This window comes from Crotalus tigris, unplaced genomic scaffold (genome assembly GCF_016545835.1).
Source record: "Crotalus tigris isolate CLP2741 ecotype Arizona unplaced genomic scaffold, ASM1654583v1 scf7180000019143.106728444:792265, whole genome shotgun sequence".
Lineage (NCBI taxonomy): Eukaryota > Metazoa > Chordata > Lepidosauria > Squamata > Viperidae > Crotalus > Crotalus tigris.
Window position 1 is genome coordinate 308,755 of NW_024097400.1, and position 25,780 is coordinate 334,534.

General features: G+C 45.9%; 1 protein-coding gene across 6 annotated transcripts in view; it reads left to right on the forward strand.

Annotated features, from left to right (window-relative positions):
* DEDD (death effector domain containing) overlaps window positions 1-23,771 on the forward strand; it is a 30,011-nt gene extending 6,240 nt beyond the window's left edge. For 4 of the 6 annotated variants that reach the window (XM_039359906.1, XM_039359904.1, XM_039359903.1 and 1 more), the window contains 4 exons: window positions 3,321-3,727; window positions 5,332-5,439; window positions 9,972-10,118; window positions 20,710-23,771. In XM_039359906.1, coding sequence (XP_039215840.1) covers window positions 3,321-3,727; window positions 5,332-5,439; window positions 9,972-10,118; window positions 20,710-21,086 — 1,039 coding nt within the window. In that variant the 3' untranslated portion in view covers window positions 21,087-23,771. Of the gene's footprint in view, window positions 1-1,639; window positions 2,750-3,320; window positions 3,728-5,331; window positions 5,440-9,971; window positions 10,119-20,709 lie in introns of those variants that run through there. The other 2 variants (XM_039359907.1, XM_039359908.1) reach the window with 2 other exon arrangements.
* Window positions 23,772-25,780: the final 2,009 nt, after the last annotated feature.

Here is a 25,780-nt window from a genome sequence, read left to right on the forward strand (position 1 = left end):
ACCACGAGGTGTGAATACATATCTAATGTATGTTGGCTTTTTACAAGTGGCTTTCTGAGATTCTGGAGCAGTTATAAGGCGATGAGCCTGGGACTTTATGCAAAGTGAAGTCAACCGTTCGTTTAGTGACCGTTCGAAGTTACAACAACACTGAACAAAATGACTTACGACCATTTTCACTGCAGCATCCCCCTGGCCACATGATTTACACTGGGATACTTGGCAGCCAGTTCGTATTTATGGCGGTTGCAGTGCCCTGGGATCCCCTTTTGCGACCTTATAACAAGCAAAGTCAACAGGGAATCCATTTCCACTTAACCACTGTCTTACTTAACAACTGCCTTGATTCACTTAACAACTGTGGCCAGAAGTTATAAAATGGGGCAAAACTCACTTAACACGATTCCTCGCTCAGCAACATACTTGTTGGGCTCAGTTGCGTATTTCCTAAAGCCGTTGCTGAACTTTCCAATTCCTTGATATGGGAGAAGATCGTCTTCCTTACTGACAATCTTCCTGTTTTTTTTTTTCCTTCTTGTCTCCTCTCCTCGTCTCTTCCTTCTTTCCTAGTTAGGATCTTCAGATCAGTGGTTCTCAACCTTTCTAATGCCGTGACCCCATAATACAGTTCCCCATGTTGTGACCCCCAAATGGGTGTGGCCACCAATAAGAGGGAGTAGGACAGCTAGGGAAAAGGGAAAAAATGGCGGACAGCGTGGTTTGGCGACCCCCGTGAAATGGTCATTCGACCCCAAATGGGGTCCCGACCCACAGGTGGAGAACCACTGGTTCAGATATTCAGTCACCTTTTTGGTAGAGGCAGTCCTTGACTTACGACCCGTAACTGAGCGCCTAATTACAGTCATAGGTCCTGATGGTTGTGACCGTGACTGATTTTTATGACCTTTCATGTGGCAGTTGTAAAGTGAATGCTGTGGTCGTTAAGTATAACCATTGTTCGCTACGGGGCATTTTTTTTTTATCGGAAACTGGAAATAGATAACAATTTTCAGCAAAAGCATAAACCACACTCTTGTAACCGCAGGACACCGCGAACAGCTGTAAATGTCAGCCAGTTGCCAAGTGCCCAAAATGTGGTCACATGATTGTGGGGAGGAGGCAGCTTTTGGAACTTGAAATCGGGGCATTAGTACCTTTTCCTGGGTCTGTCGTAACTTTGAATGGTCGCTAAGCGACCGGTTATAAGTCAAGGACTTGTGTTGAAGGCTTCTGGAATGGCAGTGATTCCTCTGCTCAGATCAGATGCTGTTTGCAAATAGCTTTTATATGTGGTGACTTTTCTGGAAGAACAGACAAGGACCTTCAAAGGTGTTGTGTGAATGTGGCCTGGAGTGTTTGCTGTCACAGCTGTCACACGTGGGGAATTTATAGGCCCAGAACGCAGTTGGAATCTGCTCCCGGTATGCCATGTGCGCAAAAACCAGCAGGCAGGTCCATGGCCTGGAATTCTTGCTAGCATTATTTCAATCAAAAAAATCCATTTTGAAGAAAACCTTTTTTTTTTTTCTGCTCCCGGCCTCTCCCCCCCCCCCCAAGTATTTTTAAGCATACTCCTTAAGCACTTTTGGCACTAAAAGAGCCGTCCCTGGCCAAGAAATGTACTTTAGCACGTCGGTTGGGCCTGGATCCAAGAAAAATTGTAATAAAAGGATCGTATTTTAATTGCATTCGAAATGCTTCCTCGTAGAACGGTTGGGATTTCTCTTTTAAGTTCTCCTGACCCACTTGGTTGCTTCTTCCGTTACGTGAGTGTCTGAAGCTTTGGAGGAGCTTTCCTCAGAGTCATACAAGCCCCCCCCCAACAAGGCCAGGGGGACAGAAGACATGACAGCAGTAGAGATAATTGTGGGACCCCTGGGTGCTCCCTGAGCTGGGTGGCTTCGTGCAGACGTTTCATAACCCAACTAGATAACAACATCAGCAGTGCTGGAAGGGAAGAAGGACTGTGGGATCCGTGATGCTCTCTGAGCTGTTTTTTTTTTTGCAGATGTTTCATTACCTAACTAAGGAGCGTCAGTCCTACTGAGCGGGTGGATTGCTCCCTGCTAGAAGAGAGAGGGGCGTGGAGGAGGAGGGGGAGGAGGAGCACGACAACGACTGTGGGTCCTTGATGCTCTTTGAGCCTGGTTGTTTCCTTGCAGACATTTCATTGCCAAGCTAGATAACTTCAACCGTGCTAAACAGAGAACAAACCCTACTCCCTTCGAGCACTGATGATGTTACCTAGTTGGGTCATGAAATGTCTGCAAGAAAACAAGCTCAGAGAATAGCAAGAACCCCACAGCCCTCCTCCTCCCCACCACACCCCACTCTCTTCTAGCACTGATGATGTTTCCTATTTGGGTCATGAAACGTCCGCGAGAAAACCACCGAGCTCAGTCAGCAGCCAAGGACCCCCCATTCAGCCCAGAGTTACCGATATCCCCTTCTGGGGAGAATAGTTTGGGGCCTTCGGAGGAAGTGAAGTGAATCCACCGGCTGCACTGAACGCCAGTTGGCTTCTGTAAGGCTTTCCAGGGCTTGCTTAGGGTAAGAGGCTCACTTTCCTCCAGTTGCTCTCGTCGGCTGAAAGTCTGCCTGGGCTGGGTTGCCATCGGTCCCATCAGGGAAGCCATCTTGTGGTGGCTCTGCGCAGATGTCTTCAAGAACAGCTTCAGGCTCAGAGAGCCCCAAGGACCCCACAGTCCTCCTCCTCGCAAACCTCACCATCCCTTCTAACACCAATGAGGTTACCTAGTTTTTTTAATTTAATTTTATTTTTATTTATGAGACTTACAGACCGCTTTAAGTGCGAGCACTCTCTAAGCCAGTGGTTCTCCACCTGTGGGTCGGGACCCCATTTGGGGTCGAACGACCATTTCACGGGGGTCGCCAAACAAGGCTGTCTGCCATTTTTTTCCCCTGTTCTTTGGCCACGCCCCTGGCACCCGTTGATGTATAAGTGGTTGGGGGTCACCACAACAGGGGGAACTGTATTATGGGGTCGCGGCATTAGAAAGGTGGAGAACCACTGCTCTAAGCGGTATACACCAGTAAGCAATGTATATATATATATATATATATATATATATTTACATTGCCCCCAACCATCTGGGTCCTCATAGTTGTGTCATGAAACATCTGCAAGAAAGCCGCCAGGCTCAGAGAGCCCCCAGGACCCCGCAGACTGAGTCACTAGGCAAAACCCTTCAGCGCAGCTGGCGGTCTCCTCTAACCTATGCCTGCCCAGCCCAGACCGCAGCCTGAAGGGCCCTCCAGGGCTCGCAGCTCTGAACCCGACGCACTATTTTCTCTTTCAGCGGCCCAGGTGAAGGAGACCCGCCATCTGCCCCCTTCCCCTGGATGCTGGGCGGCCGGGGCCGTTTCTCGCAGTCGCACAAGATGGGGGCCTTGAAACGGAGCCCCCAGCAAGCCTGGCCGGAGGAGGAGGGTGACCGGGAACACGGCCTCTACAGCTTGCACCGCATGTTTGACATTGTGGGCACCCACCTGACTCACCGCGATGTCCGGGTGCTGTCTTTTCTCTTCGTGGACGTCATCGACGACTACGAGCGGGGCATGATCCGCAGCGGGCGGGACTTCCTCCTGGCGCTGGAGCGACAGGGCCGCTGCGACGAGACCAACTTCCGCCAGGTGCTGCAGCTGTTGAGGATCATCACCCGCCACGACTTGTTGCCCTACGTCACTTTGAAGAGGAGGAAGGCTGGTAGGTGGCCTCCCGCTTGGCTTTCTGAGGGGAGGGGGGCCGTAGAGCATCTCCGTTCGTCTGCGGACCTATGCAGGGAGTCCTCGTCTTACGACCACCAGCATTTCCTGTGCTAAGCAGGAGGGTTATTAAGTGAGTTGCGCCTGATTTTACGAATTGTTTAATCATAGTTGTTAAGCAAATCCCTGAAGTTGTTATGTGAATCACAGGGTCATTAAGCAAATCGGCCTTTCCCCTTGGGCTTTGCTTGTCAAGAAGCCGGCTGGGAAGGTCAGTCAGATGACCCCAGAGGTCCTAAATACAGGCTGGTTGCCAACTGTCCAAATTTTGATCGTGTAACTGTGGAGACGTTGCGACGGTCGTCACTTTTTTCAATGCTGTTGTAAGTTTGAATTGGAACCGTTGCTAAACGAATAGTTATATGTGGAGGACTACCTGTCCACAATTGCCCAAAGTGGCTGGGGAATTCTGGGAATTGAAGTCCACAGATCTCATAGTGGCCAAGCTTGGGAAACCCTAGCCCTCAGCCATTCGTGAAGGTTCCAGAAGTTTTGCTCAGCTGGACCTTGCAAACGAATGCCTGCGTGCAGCCACGGGAAAGGCCTCGTGCAACTTGTGCAGCGACCTTTTTGCGTTATTTCACTGTTCTAGACAAGACACCTGTCTGACCCATCCATCCTGCTGCTTCTAAAAAACAAAAAAAAGTGAGGCTTGCTCTGCTGCCTTCATCCCGTGCTTGTCTGCATGGCTGGATGGAGTTTTCTCAGCTCTGGTTCTGCCTAATAGATATTTAGTCCGTTTTTGCCATTTAAAGCTGGGATAAAATGAAAACAGGAAAGGAAAACCCGGAGCGCCTCTGGTGGATTGGGCCTTTCCCAGCAGGCCCCTGTCTTCAGGCAAGGCGCTGGAGGCGCCCATCGGCATCCGATCTTCTTAAGAACTATAATTTAAAACTCCCTTTTCTCTTCTTGGGTAGAAACCTCAGGATGGTATCATGTATGTCTGTGTCCAGGCAGTCCTCATCTTACAACAGTTCATTTAGTGACCGTTCCAAGTTACAGCGGCCCTGAAAAAAGTGAATTAGGACCGCTTTTCACACGACCATTACAACATGTGATCAACATTCAGACACTTGACAACTGATTCATTTTTATGACGGTCGCAGCATCCTGGGATCACGTGATCCCCTTAGGTCAGTGTTTCCCAAACTTGACAATTTTAAGGCATGAGGACTTCAATTCCCGAATTCCACAGCCAGCAACGCTGGCTGTGGAATTCTGGGAGTTGAAGTCCACATGCCTTAAAATTGTCAAGTTTGGGAAACACTGCCTTAGGTGACCCTTCTGGCAAGCAGAGTGAATGGGGAAGTCAGATTCACTTAACAACCGTGTCACTAACTTAACAACGGCAGTGATTCGCTTAACAATTGTAGCAGGAAAGGTTTTAAACTTGGGGCAAAATTCACTTTAACCAATTTTTCTCTTAGCAACAGACATGTTGGGCTCAGTTGTGGTCGTATGTCAAGGACTACCTATACTTCAAATTATTTTGTCGTTGTTGTTGACATTTTGTCTTTCACACGTTTTCCTTTATTCCCTTCTCAGTATGTCCGGATCTTGTAGATAAGTATCTCGAGGAGACTTCAATTCGCTATGTGACACCCCGAGCCCATAGCAATACGGAGCATGTTCCTGTGCACCAACAAAAATCTGGTGAGATTTCATACGTGTCTCCGCCTTCGAAAGCTGCGTCTCCGGATGCTGTAATGTTTGTACACTTTGCTCTGGCCTCTGGGCTTGAGTGGTGGGCCCCAGAAGTTTGAGACTCTGAAAAGAGTGCAGAGAGGAGCAAGAAAGATGATAAAAAGAAACGAAGGACGGTTGCAAGAATTGGGTATGTCTGGTCTAGTGCAGTGGTTCTCCACCTGTGGGTCGGGACCCCATTTGGGGTCGAACGACCATTTCACGGGGGTCGCCAAACAACGCAGTCCGCCATTTTTTACCCCCTTTTCCTTAGCTGTACTACTCCCTTTTATTCTCTTGGCTTTTGAAAGCCTAGACTCTCTTGAATAGAGTCTAATTCTATTGGCTTTCCAAAGCCAATAGGAATTGTCCAGGCGGTCTCTGCCCTGCTGAGCCCGCCAAAAGTCCTATTCTGCAAACGGTGCTGCACCAATCGAGTAGTCCTCGACTTACGACCGGTTGGGGGGGGTCACGGCATTAAAAAGGTGGAGAACCACTGGTCTAGTGGAAAGAAGGACCAGGGAGGACATGATAACAGTCTACCAGTATTTGAGGGGCTGCCACAGAGAAGGGGGGGGGGTGTCAAAGCACCAGAAGGCAGGACGTGAAGCAACGGGTGGAAACTAGTGGAAATTAGTGGAAACTAATCAAGCAACCTAGGAGACATTTCTTGACAATGAGAATAGTTAAGCAGAGACGAAAGGCTTCCCTCCAGGAGCTGTGGGTGCTCCATCACTGGAGCTTTCTAACGAGAGACTGGACAGCCACATGTCTGGAATGGTACAGGGTTTCCTGCTTGAACAGGGGCTGGACTAGATGACCTCCAAGGTCCCTTCCAACTCTGTTACTGTTTATGGTTAGATTTTGTCTCCCTCGAGGGTATTTGATTTGTATACCATTAAATGAATGGTTATAAATTGAGCATTCACCTGTAGTTAAAATTTTGCGGTAGGACAGGTATTGCATCCAGCCAACTACGCTGCCTATATTTGCCTGTTCTGCTCGAGTTTTTTTTTTTGAAGATCTTGAATGTGAAGGTGAGGCTTCCAGTGGCGAGCCCTGAGGCCCAAATTCCACTGCCTCTTGATCGCCTTAATCTACGTAACACAAAATCTAGGATGCTAACTTGCAGTATATTATTACTTAATAATAAATGGGGGGGGGGCTTTAACCGGGTTGCGTGCTACAGCGATCCCCTGTGGTTGTAGTAATCGGTTGGTTGTTTCTGAGACGTTTCTGACGTAGGGCAGTGTCGTCCGTTTTCATAGCTCAGGTTGATAAAGTTGTGTGGGCAGACGTCGTCCTCTTTCCTCGTCTCTGTCTATTAATAGGACTTAGATGAAACTCTGATTGTATTGTAGGTCACAGTATTAGAGGATTACAGGAGCCGTGAAGGGTTCACAGGCTTTCTGCCACTGCTACACACCACTCAGTCTCTCGTGGACCATTCTCTTGCAGGGGAAACACAAGCAAAGTATTCCTTTCGGCAAAAGAGGGAGAGAGAGAGAGAGGAGAAAGAGGGAGGGAGAGCAGAGAGAGAGAGGAGGGAGAGAGAGAGAGAGGGGAGGGGAGAGGATCAAGGGAGGGAGAGATAGAAAGATTAGAGAGGGAGGGGCGGAGAGAGAAAGAGAGCGGGAGGGAGAGAGAGGGATGGAGAGAGGGAGGAGGAGAGAGAGAGAGAAAAAGAGAAGGAGGGAGAGAGAGAAAGAGAGAGAGGGAGAGAGAGATAGAGAGGAGGGAGAGAGAGAGGGAGGGAGAGAGAGAGAAAAAAGAGAGGGAGGGCATGAGAGAGAAAGAGGGAGGGAGGGCGAGAGGAGCGGCGGCGAGGGAGAGAGAGAAAGAGAGGCGAGAGAGAAAGAGAGGGCGGGAGGTGCAGAGAGCGGGAAAAGAGGGAGAGAGAGAAAGAGAGAGGGAGGGAGAGAGAGGGCGGGAGGGAGAGAGAGAGAAAGAGGGAGAGAGAGAAAGAGAGAGAGGGAGGGAGAGAGGGCGGGAGGGAGAGAGAGAGAGAAAGAGGGAGAGAGAGAAAGAGAGAGAGGGAGGGAGAGAGAGGGCAGGAGGGAGAGAGAGAGAGAAAGAGGGAGGGAGGGAGGGAGAGAAAGAGGGAGGGAGGGAGGGAGGGAGAGAGAAAGAGAGGGAGGGAGGGAGAGAGGGAGGGAAGGAGAGGGAGAGAGAGCGCTCAATAAGAGGGAAAGGAATGGGAAGGAACAAAACTGGAGAGAGAGGATGAAGGAATAAGGTGACTGAACAGGGGAGAGAAACCCACCTTAAGTGTTACCATTGTGTGTGTGTGTGTGTGTGTGTGTGTGTGTGTGTGTGTGTGTGTGTGTTAAATTCTGGATGCAAGCAGGTCCTCCCCACCAGGCAACCACAGTCTCCAGGAAGGAGATCTGCAGCCCTTTGCAACTCCAGCCCAATTTATAGATAAACTATTCAGGGGTTAAAGATGCCGAGCTCGTCAGCTGACTTCACCCCCATTGCGTGGCACTCAGGCCTCAAGCCCCTTCTTGCCTCAGCTCCTGCCCTCCTAGCAGTTCGAAAGCATGCAAGTGCAAGTAGAGAAATAGGTAACAGAGTTCCGTGGGCCTTTGGCGTGTAGCCACGCTGGCCGGAGGGCCACGGAAATTGTCTTCGGGCAACGCTGGCTCTCTCGGCCAAGAAAGGGAGGCGAGCACCACATCCCAGACTCGGACACAACTTTACCTTTATTTGGGAAATAAAACCCCGGCTCCTCGTGGGTCAGCCTGGCCCATGTTGGGACAGACTCTGCACTAGGTCTCTGCGTCTGTTGCTGTTGTGACGCAGCTCTTTTATCTCCCGTGGATTCCTGAGATGCAAAGACCTCCCAGTCAAGTCTTTCGAAGAAGACGTTGTCGAAGGTGGCTGGGGATCATTGGTTTTGTGTTCCGGTGATAGTAGCTGCAAAATGGGGGCCCAAGAAGAGCACTCGCCACTGGAGGTGGCTGATGGAGTAAGAAGACCAAGCACGTCCCCATCCCATCTTGGTTTTGCTTTAGTGGGGTTCTTAATACTCTTTTAACCGTGCGGTTTTAATCTTTTAACTATGTTTTTTACTTGCTTTACCACTTGTAACCAAAAAGAATCACCTTGTAGGAGGCATGAGTGGCATAAAAATTTAATCAATAAAAATAAAAAAAGTGGGTGGAGGTGGTATTGAGAGGGGCTTCTTCCATGTTTGTTACAAATTAGATTGATCGGTTCTTCCACTTTCACGGGTGGGTGCTGCAGACTGAGACCAGCCCGACTGAAATGGGAATTTCTGCATGGGAATTTCTACCTGATAGCCTCCCCCCCCCCCAACACACACACACGGATCTTTCTTTTTGCAGTTCCTGGAGTTGCCTGCAACCTTTTAACCAGGTTTGAGAAGCACTATTTTAAGATTGCTGAGTCTTAGTGGGTGTCTTTCTTATTAATTTCACCCAGTGTGCTCAGCGAAAAACCTAGCATCCCCTTTTACACAACATGAACGAACCTGGCTAGTTTTGAATTTTTGGGGTTAGCATGTTGTACAGATCAAAGTCACTCCCCAAATCCTGAACTTGTGATCTGATCTAGTGCACAAACTTGCTAGAACAAGCAGTCCTTCACAACTGTCTTGTGTTCTTATTTATTTAATTAAAGGATTTGTATGGATATCTCTTAAAACACAGTCCTGGGGAGCTCACGACATCAATAAACACCCCCCCCCCAGACTATAAAACCCATAAAACGTAACTCAAAGCCCTGAATTGTCCCGCTTGAGCAGGGGGTTGGACTAGAAGACCTCCAAGGTCCTTTCCAACCTTTTGATTCTATGTTCTGCGTTCTACATTGCCAGCTGTCAGCAGCATATTTGCCAAACTGATTTCCTGTCATTTTTAGATAGGAAAGACATGCAAACTCTTATCGCAATGAGTGCCCCTTTTTTTAAAAAAAAAAAAAAAAAACAGCGTCCAGGACACTTGAGCAAATCTCCTCTTTGCCTCTGCGAATTGCAATGGTCCGTGAGAATGACCTCGGGAGACGCAGTATGGGGAAGCGGCATGTGAGGGTCTCTCAGCCTATAGGAATAAAGGGGCGTGGGGAGCGCTTCAGAAGAGACCTGCCTTGGTTTTCCAAAGAGTAAAAGGAAAGCAACAGAGGTCTTTCAGTCTTGCAAAATTCTGTTTACACAACCCAGTGTTTCTCAACCTCAACAACTTTAAGATGGGTGGACTTCAACTCCCAGAATTCCCCAGGCAGGTAGGGCTAGTACTCCTGGTGGCGCTTCTTGTCTGGACTACCTCGCAGGGCTAATGATACTATCCTGGTTCTGCAAGACCAGAGACTGGTCCCAAGCCACCCGACAGTTTCCATGCCTTTGGGAGAACTAGAATTCACCATCTCCCAGTCTCTCTCTCTTTCAGCACTAAACGGCTAAATCCAGCTGACTTTGCTTCATTTCTGTGTCACCCAAAGCCAGCCTAGTCTGGCCTTGAACTCTCCATCTTTGCGTCCCACAGTGCCTCCCCACCACCCGCTGGTCTGCTGCTCCTCTTCGGGCCCCCAGATCTGCACCAAGAGATCCGGCCGTGGAAGGGCACTGCTTGGGAATCAACGGAAAAGAAGGAAGTCCGTGACACCAGACCCGAAGGACAAACAGACCTGCGGTGAGGTTCCCGACAACTACCTTGTTTGCCTTTAAAAAAAAGACTTTATTAAGTTTCAACAAAAAAAAAGAGAAGCAAACAGAAAAAGCAAGAGATAGAAAAAAGAAAGGCAGGAAAGAAACACGGTTAAGAGTGTGAACAAGGAAAAGGAAGGACCAAATAGAAGGAATTTCTGATTTTCTTCCATTGAGATACAAATATAAACTATAAGTAGCCTGGTGAACGATAGTACGAAGTATTTCTATAATCGTAAACAGTTCTAGTCCCGCCTTAGGCACGAAAGCCAGCTGGGTGACTTTGGGCCAGTCCCTCTCGCTTGCCCCAACCTACCTCACAGGGTATATGTTTCCTAAATTTTTTGGATTGCTTACAAAGAATAAAGGGAGAACTGGAATAGCTATTTCGAGCTTCTTAACTCTCTTTAGCCAGACATACCCTTCTGAGATTCGAACCTGGGCTGTGTGCATGTTAGGCAGTTGTATTAACCTCTAGGCCACAGGCTCTTTCTCACTTTGTCAGCTGTATCAGGGAGGGAAGAGGAGATTTACCTTGAGTGTTTTTTTGATGCACCCTGTCGGCCCAAATATGGGAGGAAGAAATCTTTTGCCTGTATCAGCTAAATCTAGAGCCATCCATAAGCAGCAATTGCTACTGCGACATCATTTGTGTTTCCTAAATTTTTTGGATTGCTAACAAAGAATAAAGGGAGAACTGGAATAGCTATTTCGAGCTTCTTAACTCTCTTCAGCCAGACATACCCTTCTGAGATTCGAACCTGGGCTGTGTGCATGTTAGGCAGTTAGCAATCCAAAAAATTTAGGAAACACAAATGATGTAGCAGTAGCAATTGCTGCTTATGGATGGCTCTAGATTGAGCTGATACAGGCAAAAGATTTCTTCCTCCCATATTTGGGCCAACAGGGTGCATCAGAAAAACACTCAAGGTGTATGTGTATGTGTGTGTATGTATGTGTGTGTATATATATATATATATATATATATATATATATATATATATATATATATATATATATATATATATGTCTTTAATAATTTTGAATATAGGAATCCCAGGTATGGACATTTAAAGTCAATCAGATAAAAATAAAGAGCTCTGGGATGTAAGATAAAAGGCTTTTTTTTATTAACTGCTGAGCTTTCGTTAACAACCTGTTAACATCATCAGAGCAAAGGGCTAAATGAGAAGGGGGAGCATGTGCATAAATTTACATAACAGTTAAAAAACAGTTGAAGTGAGGCATGTGCACACATTGTGCCCAAGAAGCTCTTAAAGGCATAGAGCAGTCAGTCTCAAGACCATTTTAAAAGTCGCGCTTGTCAGCTGTTTGGCGCGTAGATCCAGCAAGCCTTTTTAGCCAGCCTCTTGGATTGTATAGTTTGTTTGGTGTAGGGTTGTTGTGTGTGTGTGTTTTGTTGGGTATGGTTATTTGGAATGTTTGTGTGTGTTCGTTTGTTATGCTTATTAGTTGTGGGTGGTTTTGTGGTGTTTGGGAATTGGGCTGTAATATTTTGTTCCATTGAATGTGATAAGTCATATTTCATTGTAGGGAGGAGTTTTGGTCTTGGTCTTAATATTCTGTTGTTACTTAGGTGTTGTGTGTGTATGTTTTGTTGTGTGTGAGTATCTTGTGAGGTTGCAGGATTTATGTTTTGGATGTTTGTGTCCTGGATGTTGTGGTCAGGGGGGTTGTTGTTTCTGTGTGTGAGAATATCAGAACATGGTGTGTTGGTTGTGTGAGTTGTCATGGTTGTGTTAGAATTATATTCTTTAGTTAGGTTTGATGAAAAGGATTGTGTTGTAGAAAGGATATCTATTGTGTTGGTTTGGGGTTTGATAAGTGGCTGGGGTGGTGTTTTTGTGTTATTATTGGTTGGGTTGAAGTGTTTAGGTACTTTATGTTTTTGTAAATGTCTTTTTAGGGTTTGGTAAGGAGGTAGTAGGTCTATGTGTCTATTAATAGAATGACAGTCTGAAAACCAAGCTTCTTTTAAAAGACGGCCTCCTTTGGTGGAATCATGAGCAATGACTTCTGCTCCTTTAAAGTTGAAAGTGTGGCCATGCTCAGCTATATGGGTCCAGACTTGGGAGCGCTGTTCTTGTCTTCTTACTGCCAAAACATGCTCATGTATTCTGGTCTTAAGTCTTTTTGATGTTTCTCCAATGTAGTTACATTGGCATGTGTTGCAGTTGATCTTGTATACGATGGAGGACAAATCACTGATTGGTAATGCTTCTTTGGGTTGCATCAACTGGGAACGTAACGTTTGGTTGGGTTTATGTGCTATGTTGATATTGTATGGGGCAAGGATCCTGGCGGTTGCTTCTGAGACTCCATTGATGTATGGGAGTGTTGCCCAAGTTGTATTCGTTGGAGCATTGTAGTTTGAGTGTGGTGTTTTATCTTTGCAGCAACGTTTTGGTGGGTAATTATTTTGTTTGCATATGCTGAGAAGGTATGCTTTCTCTTTAGATTTTGCTGTTTCTGTGCTGCAGTGGGTCTTGATTCTTTTGAATAAAGTTCTTAAACAGCTGATTTTATGCGATATAGGGTGATTGCTTTGGTAGTGGAGAATTCTATCAGTGTGAGTGGTTTTGCGATAGACGGTGGTTGATAGGTTGCCATCTGGAAGGCGATGGACCAAGACATCCAGGAAGGGTAAGGTGTTGTTGTCCTCCTCTTCTGCTGTAAATTGGATGTCTGGATGGAATGAATTCAGTTTCTGTAAGAATTTGGTGGTATCACATCGCTTAATGACTGCAAAGGTGTCGTCCACATACCTAACCCAAAAACTAGGTTGATAATCAGCCATGACAACACGTTCTAGATCCTGCAGTACTGCTTCAGCGATGATGCTTGAAATGGGTGACCCCATGGGTGTGCCCTTCACTTGTTCATAAGTTGTGTCTTTGTAAGTAAAATAAGTTTGAAGGCAGAAACCCAGTAATTGTATGTAGTCCTCTGTGCTAGGAGAATTGGGGTGTTGTATTTCTCCTTTTTGCAGAAGGTTTCTAAAAATAGAGATGGCTAGATTTTGGGGAATGGATGTGAAGAGGGATACTACATCAAATGAGATCATGATTTCATCGTCTCTAACCTTTAATGTACGTAATTTCATCAAAAAATCTTCAGAGGATTTCACCGTGGTTAGGGAGTCACTGATCAGGTGTTTGAGTTTTAAGCTTAACCACTTTGCTAGGCCATAGGTGGGTGTACCTCTGAAAGATACGATAGGTCTTAAAGGAACTCCTACCTTGTGGATTTTGGGGAGTCCATATATACGTGCCATGGCCGTGTCTCTGGGTCGGATGGATCTGTGGTCTTCGTCTTTTATTCTGTTTTGCCTCTTGAGTCTGTTTAAAGTGTTGTTAAGTCGGTTGGTGAGTGATGTCATAGGATCTTTGTTGGTGATGCGGTATGCAGTTTTGTCATTAAGTAGATCAAGGATTTTCTGGTCATAATCATGTTTATTTAAAATTACTGTAGATCTACCTTTATCAGCTGGGAGGATGATGATGGATTTGTCTTTTCTTAGATCCTCTAAAGCTCTGCTTTCAGATTTTGGTAACGTGTGGTATGTTCTGTGGTTGATAAGTAGTCCTGATATTCGTTGTCTGATGGTGTTTTTAATGTCTTCACTGCTTTCGATGCGGTGAATGATTGGTTCAAATGAAGCTGCGAAATCAAGGTGTTTGGCATCCTTAAGGTTGGTACCAGCATCACGTTGTAACAGTGAGGTTTGTTGACTGGTCAAGGTCCTAGATGAAAGGTTGTGTACCAATTTTTCAAGGACTTCTTTCTTGTTTGAGGTGATTAAGCTTTCAGTTTTTCTTTGAAGTATCTCTGTTTTGCGCGGTCGTGTTTTTTGGGTTGTGTGGTATATTAAGAGGTTGAGGATGTTGAAATGTTCTTGGGTGAGGATGGATCGGCATTGTTCACGATGGTGCTGGATTCTGGTAGTTTGGGCATCAATGCGTCTGTGATGGTGATTAATCATGGCACGCATGATGCGGCGTTGGAACTGCCAAACTGCTGCATAACCTTCTGGTGATTTAATTGGAGGCTTCTTGCATAAAGATTTTGGTGGGAGGTTGTTGTGGATGCAGTTATGTAAAAAAGCTAGTTGTTCATAGCTGGTAGTCTTGCGTTTGGATAAACTCTCCCAATATCTGGCTTGTTGTAATACTGCCCGTCCATATGTGTCTTTAATAATTTTGAATATAGGAATCCCAGGTATGGACATTTAAAGTCAATCAGATAAAAATAAAGAGCTCTGGGATGTAAGACAAAAGCCTTTTTTTTTATTAACTGCTGAGCTTTCGTTAACAACCTGTTAACATCATCAGAGCAAAGGGCTAAATGAGAAGGGGGAGCATGTGCATAAATTTACATAACTGTTAAAAAAAAAAAAAAAAAAAAAAAAAAAAAAAAACAGTTGAAGTGAGGCATGTGCACACATTGTGCCCAAGAAGCTCTTAAAGGCATAGAGCAGTCAGTCTCAAGACCATTTTAAAAGTCGCGCTGTGTCAGCTGTTTGGCGGTAGATCCAGCAAGCCTTATGACCAGAAATCCTTGATCTACTTAATGACAAAAACTGCATACCGCATCACCAACAAAGATCCTATGACATCACTCACCAACCGACTTACCAACACTTTAAACAGACTCAAGGACAAAACAGAATAAAAGACGAAGACCACAGATCCATCCGACCCAGAGACACGGCCATGGCACGTATATATGGACTCCCCAAAATCCACAAGGTATGAGTTCCTTTAAGACCTATCGTATCTTTCAGAGGTACACCCACCTATGGCCTAGCAAAGTGGTTAAGCTTAAAACTCAAACACCTGATCAGTGACTCCCTAACCACGGTGAAATCCTCTGAAGATTTTTTGATGAAATTACGTACATTAAAGGTTAGAGACGATGAAATCATGATCTCATTTGATGTAGTATCCCTCTTCACATCCATTCCCCAAAATCTAGCCATCTCTATTTTTAGAAACCTTCTGCAAAAAGGAGAAATACAACACCCCAATTCTTCTAGCACAGAGGACTACATACCTTTACTGGGTTTCTGCCTTCAAACTTATTTTATTTACAAAGACACAACTTATGAGCAAGTGAAAGGCACACCCATGGGGTCACCCATTTCAAGCATAATTGCTGAAGCAGTACTACAGGATCTAGAACGTGTTGTCATGGCTGATTATCAACCTAGTTTTTGGGTTAGGTACGTGGACAATACCTTTGCAGTCATTAAGCGATGTGATACCACCAAATTCTTACAGAAACTGAATTCAGTCCATCCAGACATCCAATTTACAGCAGAAGAGGAGGACAACAACACCTTACCCTTCCTGGATGTCTTGGTCCATCGCCTTCCAGATGGCAACCTATCAACCACCGTCTATCGCAAAACCACTCACACTGATAGAAGTCTCCACTACCAAAGCAATCACCCTATATCGCATAAAATCAGCTGTTTAAGAACTTTATTCAAAAGAATCAAGACCCACTGCAGCACAGAAACAGCAAAATCTAAAGAGAAAGCATATCTTCTCAGCATATGCAAACAAAATAATTATCCACCAAGTTTCATTAAACGTTGCTGCAAAGATAAACGTTGCTGCAAACTACAATGCTCCAACTAATACAACTTGGGCAACAATCCCATACATCAATGGAGTCTCAGAAGCAACCGCCAGGATCCTTGCCCCATACAATATCAACATAGCACACAAACCCAACCAAATGTTACGTTTCCAATTGATGCGACCCAAAGAACCATTACCAACCAGTGATTTGTCCTCCATTGTATACAAGATCAACTGCAACACATGCCAATGTAATTACATTGGAGAAACATCAGAAAGACTTAAAACCAGAATACATGAGCATATTTTGGCAGTAAGAAGACAAGAACAATGCTCCCAAATCTGGACCCATATAGCTGAACATGGCCACACTTTCAACTTTAAAGGAGCAGAAGTCATTGCTCATGATTCCACCAAGGCCGTCTTTTAAAAGAAGCTTGGTTTTCAGACTGTCATTCTATTAATAGACACATAGACCTACTACCTCCTTACCAAACCCTAAAAAGACATTTACAAAAACATAAAGTACCTAAACACTTCAACCCAACCAATAATAACACAAAAACACCACCCCAGCCACTTATCAAACCCCAAACCAACACAATAGATATCCTTTCTACAACACAATCCTTTTCATCAAACCTAACTAAAGAATATAATTCTAACACAACCATGACAACTCACACAACCAACACACCATGTTCTGATATTCTCACACACAGAAACAACAACCCCCCCTGACCACAACATCCAGGACACAAACATCCAAAACATAAATCCTGCAACCTCACAAGATACTCACACACAACAAAACATACACACACAACACCTAAGTAACAACAGAATATTAAGACCAAGACCAAAACTCCTCCCTACAATGAAATATGACTTATCACATTCAATGGAACAAAATATTACAGCCCAATTCCCAAACACCACAAAACCACCCACAACTAATAAGCATAACAAACGAACACACACAAACATTCCAAATAACCATACCCAACAAAACACACACACACAACAACCCTACACCAAACAAACTATACAATCCAAGAGGCTGGCTAAAAAGGCTTGCTGGATCTACGCGCCAAACAGCTGACAAGCGCGACTTTTAAAATGGTCTTGAGACTGACTGCTCTATGCCTTTAAGAGCTTCTTGGGCACAATGTGTGCACATGCCTCACTTCAACTGTTTTTTTAACAGTTATGTAAATTTATGCACATGCTCCCCCTTCTCATTTAGCCCTTTGCTCTGATGATGTTAACAGGTTGTTAACGAAAGCTCAGCAGTTAATAAAAAAAAAAGGCTTTTGTCTTACATCCCAGAGCTCTTTATTTTTATCTGATTGACTTTAAATGTCCATACCTGGGATTCCTATATTCAAAATTATTAAAGACACATATGGACGGGCAGTATTACAACAAGCCAGATATTGGGAGAGTTTATCCAAACGCAAGACTACCAGCTATGAACAACTAGCTTTTTTACATAACTGCATCCACAACAACCTCCCACCAAAATCTTTATGCAAGAAGCCTCCAATTAAATCACCAGAAGGTTATGCAGCAGTTTGGCAGTTCCAACGCCGCATCATGCGTGCCATGATTAATCACCATCACAGACGCATTGATGCCCAAACTACCAGAATCCAGCACCATCGTGAACAATGCCGATCCATCCTCACCCAAGAACATTTCAACATCCTCAACCTCTTAATATACCACACAACCCAAAAAACACGACAGCGCAAAACAGAGATACTTCAAAGAAAAACTGAAAGCTTAATCACCTCAAACAAGAAAGAAGTCCTTGAAAAATTGGTACACAACCTTTCATCTAGGACCTTGACCAGTCAACAAACCTCACTGTTACAACGTGATCCTGGTACCAACCTTAAGGATGCCAAACACCTTGATTTCGCAGCTTCATTTGAACCAATCATTCACCGCATCGAAAGCAGTGAAGACATTAAAAACACCATCAGGCAACGAATATCAGGACTACTTATCAACCACAGAACATACCACACGTTACCAAAATCTGAAAGCAGAGCTTTAGAGGATCTAAGAAAAGACAAATCCATCATCATCCTCCCAGCTGATAAAGGTAGATCTACAGTAATTTTAAATAAACATGATTATGACCAGAAAATCCTTGATCTACTTAATGACAAAACTGCATACCGCATCACCAACAAAGATCCTATGACATCACTCACCAACCGACTTAACAACACTTTAAACAGACTCAAGAGACAAAACAGAATAAAAGACGAAGACCACAGATCCATCCGACCCAGAGACACGGCCATGGCACGTATATATGGACTCCCCAAAATCCACAAGGTAGGAGTTCCTTTAAGACCTATCGTATCTTTCAGAGGTACACCCACCTATGGCCTAGCAAAGTGGTTAAGCTTAAAACTCAAACACCTGATCAGTGACTCCCTAACCACGGTGAAATCCTCTGAAGATTTTTTGATGAAATTACGTACATTAAAGGTTAGAGACGATGAAATCATGATCTCATTCGATGTAGTATCCCTCTTCACATCCATTCCCCAAAATCTAGCCATCTCTATTTTTAGAAACCTTCTGCAAAAAGGAGAAATACAACACCCCAATTCTCCTAGCACAGAGGACTACATACAATTACTGGGTTTCTGCCTTCAAACTTATTTTACTTACAAAGACACAACTTATGAACAAGTGAAGGGCACACCCATGGGGTCACCCATTTCAAGCATCATCGCTGAAGCAGTACTGCAGGATCTAGAACGTGTTGTCATGGCTGATTATCAACCTAGTTTTTGGGTTAGGTATGTGGACGACACCTTTGCAGTCATTAAGCGATGTGATACCACCAAATTCTTACAGAAACTGAATTCATTCCATCCAGACATCCAATTTACAGCAGAAGAGGAGGACAACAACACCTTACCCTTCCTGGATGTCTTGGTCCATCGCCTTCCAGATGGCAACCTATCAACCACCGTCTATCGCAAAACCACTCACACTGATAGAATTCTCCACTACCAAAGCAATCACCCTATATCGCATAAAATCAGCTGTTTAAGAACTTTATTCAAAAGAATCAAGACCCACTGCAGCACAGAAACAGCAAAATCTAAAGAGAAAGCATACCTTCTCAGCATATGCAAACAAAATAATTACCCACCAAGCTTCATCAAACGTTGCTGCAAAGATAAAACACCACACTCAAACTACAATGCTCCAACGAATACAACTTGGGCAACACTCCCATACATCAATGGAGTCTCAGAAGCAACCGCCAGGATCCTTGCCCCATACAATATCAACATAGCACATAAACCCAACCAAACGTTACGTTCCCAGTTGATGCAACCCAAAGAACCATTACCAATCAGTGATTTGTCCTCCATCGTATACAAGATCAACTGCAACACATGCCAATGTAACTACATTGGAGAAACATCAAAAAGACTTAAGACCAGAATACATGAGCATGTTTTGGCAGTAAGAAGACAAGAACAGCGCTCCCAAGTCTGGACCCATATAGCTGAGCATGGCCACACTTTCAACTTTAAAGGAGCAGAAGTCATTGCTCATGATTCCACCAAAGGAGGCCGTCTTTTAAAAGAAGCTTGGTTTTCAGACTGTCATTCTATTAATAGACACATAGACCTACTACCTCCTTACCAAACCCTAAAAAGACATTTACAAAAACATAAAGTACCTAAACACTTCAACCCAACCAATAATAACACAAAAACACCACCCCAGCCACTTATCAAACCCCAAACCAACACAATAGATATCCTTTCTACAACACAATCCTTTTCATCAAACCTAACTAAAGAATATAATTCTAACACAACCATGACAACTCACACAACCAACACACCATGTTCTGATATTCTCACACACAGAAACAACAACCCCCCTGACCACAACATCCAGGACACAAACATCCAAAACATAAATCCTGCAACCTCACAAGATACTCACACACAACAAAACATACACACACAACACCTAAGTAACAACAGAATATTAAGACCAAGACCAAAACTCCTCCCTACAATGAAATATGACTTATCACATTCAATGGAACAAAATATTACAGCCCAATTCCCAAACACCACAAAACCACCCACAACTAATAAGCATAACAAACGAACACACACAAACATTCCAAATAACCATACCCAACAAAACACACACACACAACAACCCTACACCAAACAAACTATACAATCCAAGAGGCTGGCTAAAAAGGCTTGCTGGATCTACGCGCCAAACAGCTGACAAGCGCGACTTTTAAAATGGTCTTGAGACTGACTGCTCTATGCCTTTAAGAGCTTCTTGGGCACAATGTGTGCACATGCCTCACTTCAACTGTTTTTTAACAGTTATGTAAATTTATGCACATGCTCCCCCTTCTCATTTAGCCCTTTGCTCTGATGATGTTAACAGGTTGTTAACGAAAGCTCAGCAGTTAATAAAAAAAAGGCTTTTGTCTTACATCCCAGAGCTCTTTATTTTTATCTGATATATATATATATATATTTCTTTTTTGCTGGCAGAGAATGTATTGCAGTTGCGACTTGAGCCTGCTTAATGCCCCTAGTTTGGGGGGCGGTAAGGCAAAAGTGATTATAAAAAAGTAGAACTGCAGTATAGCAGTCAAAAAAATGCCAAGGTGCAATCAATCAGACCGGTCTATCTGAAAAACTTTCTTTGTGTGTGTGTGAGTGTGAGAGAGAGAGAGAGAGAGAATAAAGGCAGGATAAAATAAACAGATAAAAATAAATGCACAGCCTTCCCTCGCTCAAGCTCTGCCCTTCCCGGGGCTCCTTCTGAGCCGGGCCAGATTTTGAAATTTCCCCCGTAGCCAAAAATTCCGCAGCTGAGATTTTCGCCGAGGCTTGGGCTGCTTTGCCTTTAACATGTCTTCCCCCCCTCCTGCCGATGTCTCCCTCGCAGATATCCGCCTCCGGGTCCGGGCCGAGTACTGCCAGCACGAGAGCGCCCTGGAGGGCAACGTCTTCTCCAACAAGCAGGACCCCCTGGAGCGCCAGTTTGAACGTTTCAGCCAGGCCAACACGATCCTGAAATCCCGGGATCTGGGCTCCATCATCTGTGACATAAAGTTCTCGGAGCTGACGTACCTGGACGCCTTCTGGCGCGACTACATCAACGGCTCCTTGCTGGAGGCCCTGAAGGGCGTCTTCATCACAGACTCGCTCAAGCAAGCCGTGGGCCACGAGGCCATCAAACTCCTGGTCAACGTGGACGAGGAAGATTACGAGGTTGGCCGGCAGAAACTCCTGAGGAACTTGATGCTGCAGACGGCGCCTTGACGGCTCCCTGGTGGCGGAGTTTTCTTTTTCCTTTTTTCGCCCTCTCCTCGGGCTCCCCGTTGGAGGAACGTTTTGTTTTGTTTCGCAAAATTATTTTCCTTAAAAAAAAGAGGGGGGGGGGGCGGATATCTCCGAGGAACGAAATCGGTCACGTACTGAATTGAGTCTTTTCCGTGGGAGGATACGCTGGGGTTTTTTTCCTCTTCTTCATTCCCCCAGGGGGGAACTGGAAACGGGGGTCCAGGAGTGTTGGAGAGGCCATCCCGTGCCCCCGCCCCCCGCCTCGAAGGAGCCTCTTTTCCTGGACTCGCGGAGCATCAGGGAGCCCCCAAAAGATGCTCGGCGGTTTCTTCCTTACCGCCTCCTCTCTTGTGCCGTCCGACCTTTCTGTTGTTTTTGGTATCGTTGCCATCAGTTCGATTCCTGCCGTCGCCCCCTCCCCAAGTGAGCCCGACCGCCAGGCCCCCGAAGGCAGGCAGGCCCTTAGCCCGTCTCTTCCCGTGAAAGAAGCTGTTGTCCACGGGTCCCTCTTCCCGCCCGCCTCTTTCGGAAGCTGCAAGGGAGGGACGGGACGGAAAGGGAGACCTGGGCTCGTAGGCTCTGCCTCCTGCTCCTCCGTTGCCTTTTGTTTTTAATTTGCACTGAGCTGCTCCCCATATGGGGGAGTGGTCTTAAAGCAGGGGTTCGGGTTTAGTCATGGTTTGGCAAGGGAAGGGCCAGGGGGTCTCGTGCGAAGAAAGCAGCCAAGGTGGGGCACGAGATGTGGGTCCAAAGACGAGAGGGAGGGGAGCTTTGAGCCACGGCTGCTACGCTGAACCCCACTTTGGGGCGGGGAGGGGACTTGTGGGTCAAATACAACAGGGCTTTCCAACCTTGGTGGACTTCAACTCCCAGCGTTGCTGGCTGGGGAATTCTGGGAATTGAAGTCCACAAGTCTCCAAGTTGCCAGGGCTGGAGACCCCTGAAATAGGAGCCCCCCTTTGGCTAAGACCATCCCTTGGCTCTTCCTGCCCTCCTTCCTGTCATCCCACCTGTGCCTTTTCCTCGCCTCCAAAGATGAAGGAGAACGCTCTTTCCTCTTCCCTCCTCAGCCGTGCAACCTTGGCGGACAGCTGCCCATCTGAGGTGGTTGGCCCACAGATGGGAAGAAAGGAAGACCTCTGCCAGCTAGAGAAGGAGCCCGAGCTTCGGAGGGGCACCCCGTGTGGCCGGGGCCAGCTTTGCGGGGGGGGGAATCCCATTGGTTCAGCTGACTAGTCTGTTCTTCCAGAAGTTTCCCCTGTCCCGACTTCCCCACCAGTGGTGCAAAACTGAATAGCTCTCGGAGGCAGACAGGGGAGAGATCCCGCCCTCGCTCCCCATGGTGCTGAGCGCAGCGCTGGTTGCATCTGAATTTTCGTTTTTCTTTGGGGAGATGGCCAGGGGACTCTGCCGGGGTTCAGCTGTGGGGTTACGTTTTTGGTAGCCCCACTGGCCTTGGCAGGGTGTCTCTTTTTTACCCCCCCCCCAGACCCGCCTCTCTTTTCCCCGTCAGCTGTGGGATTTGCTGGGACTCCGTTGGTCGAGAAAATAGAACAGAGCCAGCTTGAAAGGAATCGGTTCTGTGATTTGCGCTGGATTTCTTTTTTGTTGGGCACTCACACATGTCATATTTTATTTCTGCCCCCCTTAAATCACGGGAAAGCCTTGACAAGCAGGAGCCAGACCTCTCTCTTTGGGGGGGGGTGTCCCAGGAAAGACCCCCCCGGTTGCTTTTTCAAGATGGCGGAAGGGCCGCCTTTTGACCCCTTCTGGTTAGGAAGGCTCCATCCAGCAGGGGAAGGGATTGGGAGGCGCCCAGCAAGCGTCCAGCTTATACAGCCATAAGCTCAGGTGGAGCGTTTCACGGGGGGGGGGGAACTTGCAGGAAAAGCGGGTTTCCGTCCTGCACAGAAGATAAAAGGGCATTTAATTCACCCGGAGACTCGATCTGTACGAGTTTGTGTTGCGATTTGCCCGTTCGCTCCTCTCTATTTGCTGGCAACGGCTTTTTCACTTTTGAGAAGAACGAAGGTTGTTAATGGCGCTTCGGATTTGGTTTGGAAGAGGCCCTCATACTTTGGAGCCTGCGCGAAAGTGCAGCTCACCCAAGCGGGCGCCTCTCTTTCTAAAATTGCACAGCCGCCCACCCTAAAATTGCACAGGCCGTTTTGGAGGTGTCCCCTTCGGTGAGCTGCCAGCGGGGGCTGCTTTGGTTCTCATGCCAGGGTCAAAAATGGGGGCCCCTTTTTCCAAGTCCAAAGCCCTGGGCAGCTCATCTCAAGTTCCCCAACTTTTTCTCTATAAAGACCCGCTTCCTGTCTGAAGTGAATCCAGGAAAAAGTGTGACCCCCTGACTCCATTGGCTGCATAAACTGTCCCCAAGCGAGCGGCCCTTCGCGTGGCTTAAAATGGTCCAGCTGGACGTTGCAGGCTTTTCCCCTCTTCCCCCCCAGCTGCCTCGGGAAGTACACAAGAGCCCAATCATTGCAAACCCTGTGATTTCATGATAATTCTGGCACAAATTTGTGTAAAATCGGTGACTTCTTTATTTTTTTTTTTTTAAGGAAATGTCAGTGCAACTGGTCATATTCCCTAATGTACCTTTTGTTTTTGTTTTGTTTTTTTCTGAAATGATGATGATAATAAAAAAATTCTTCTGCCTTTTTTCGGTGCAGCTGTTGGGGTCCCTGGAGTAGTGTGTGCCAACAGAACAAAGCTTTCCAGGCTGGTGTCCTGGAAAGGTTTTTTACAAGAAGGAATATGTGTTTCCACCTCAAAACCTAGGTGGGTCAGGGGTCTCCAACCTTGGCAACTTGAAGAGCCGAGGTGGCGCAGCAGTTAGGGTGCAGTACTGCAGGCCACTTTAGCTGACTGTGTTCAGCAGGTCAGCGGTTCAAATCTCACGGGCTCAAGGTTGACTCAGCCTTCCATCCTTCCGGGGTAGGTAAAATGAGGACCCAGATTGTTGGGGGCAATGTAAAAATATATATATATATATATATGTTTTCTGAGGTTTTCGCGTATTTGTATATAGGTCTTTGGTTGTTCGGGTTTTCTCCCGCATAAAATTGGAAGTGTCGTTTCGACGAAGTCACATTCATATATATATATACACACACACACACACACACACACACACACACACACTCACATTGCTTACTGGTGTACACCGCTTAGAGAGTGCTTGCACTTAAAGCGGTATATAAGTCTCATAAATAAATAAATGACTTGAGGACTTCAACCAGCTGGCACAGCTGGCTGGAGAATTCTGGGAGTTGAAGTCCACAAGTTGTCAAGTTGCCAAAGTTGGAGAGCCTGGGTTAGGATATACACCTTGTAGATCCCAAAATAATTTTATGGCGCTGACCTCTCTGGATACAGGTAGTCCTCGACCTACGACCACGATTGGGATCAGGATTTCCATTGCTAATTATTGTGTCCAATTATATGACCTTTTTGCCATGGTCGTTAAGCGAACCACTGCAGTTAAGCGAATTGTGGCTATTCAGCAAATCTGGCTTCCCCCATTGACTTCACTTGTCGGAAACTGGCTTGGAATGGCGATTACATGACTCTGGGACATTGCAACTGTCATGAATTGGGCTGGAAGGGACATTGGAGGTCTTCTAGTCCAGCCCCCCGCTCAAGCAGGAGAACCTATGTCATCTCAGACAAGTGACTGTCCAGTCTCTTGAAAACCTCCAGTGATGGAGCATCCACGATTTCTGGAGGCAACTTCTGTTCCACCTGTTGTCTTCACTGTTAGAAGTTTCTCCTTAGCTCCGGGTTGCTTCTCTTTGTTTCTCGTCCTTCCCTCTGGTGCTTTGGTGAACAACCCCCCAAAAACTGGAATATTGCTATCATGTCACCCGTTTTCTTTAGACTAGCCAGACCCCACCTCTGCTTTGCACACGACTGCGGTTCTGTTCCATGACCTTTTAGCCCTGCCTTTCATGGCTAGGATTGCTCTAGATACGACATTCTCATAGATGCCAGTGGGGACCCACCCTCAGAAGGTAGCACTTTATGCATTTCTTCAGCTGAGCTGAAACTGCAGCGGAAAGTATTTCAATTTTTCAGGGCTCAAAATTGCCTTCCACTGAAAGCGGATTAAACTTAAAAGTAAGTAAGAATAATCAAATAAATTAAAAACAAAAGCAAGCCCAAAGGGCACACTTGATGGACCACTAGGTCTTTTTCTGGTGTCAGTTTCCCATGTAAAGAGGTGAACGAGCAACTACTCCCATCTCCCCAAGCTGGAGGGGCTAAACATAACAGTTTTGGAAATTTTTGTTTGCAATTTGGTGACCTCAGCAGCTCCCATTTACTAGATCAACCCTGAAAACGCCTTATCTGAGCCCGCCATGTCACAGCCACCAATCTGCTTTGGGGTGCTTAAGTTCTAACAATTATGTGAAGAGAAACAACTTATTGCCCCCTACAAGTCCACTATAGGTAATGACAACAATTGATCTCAAATTTCTGTTGTAAGCAAGAAGTTAAGCGTGTTTTGCCCTATTTTATGACCTTTCTCGCCACAGTTGTTAGTAACATGGTTGTTAAGTGAATCCAGCTTCCCCATTCACTTTGCCGGAAGGTCAATAAAGGGGATCACATGAACCCAGAACATGTACATGCCAGTTGCCAAGCATCCAGATTTTGATCACCTGACC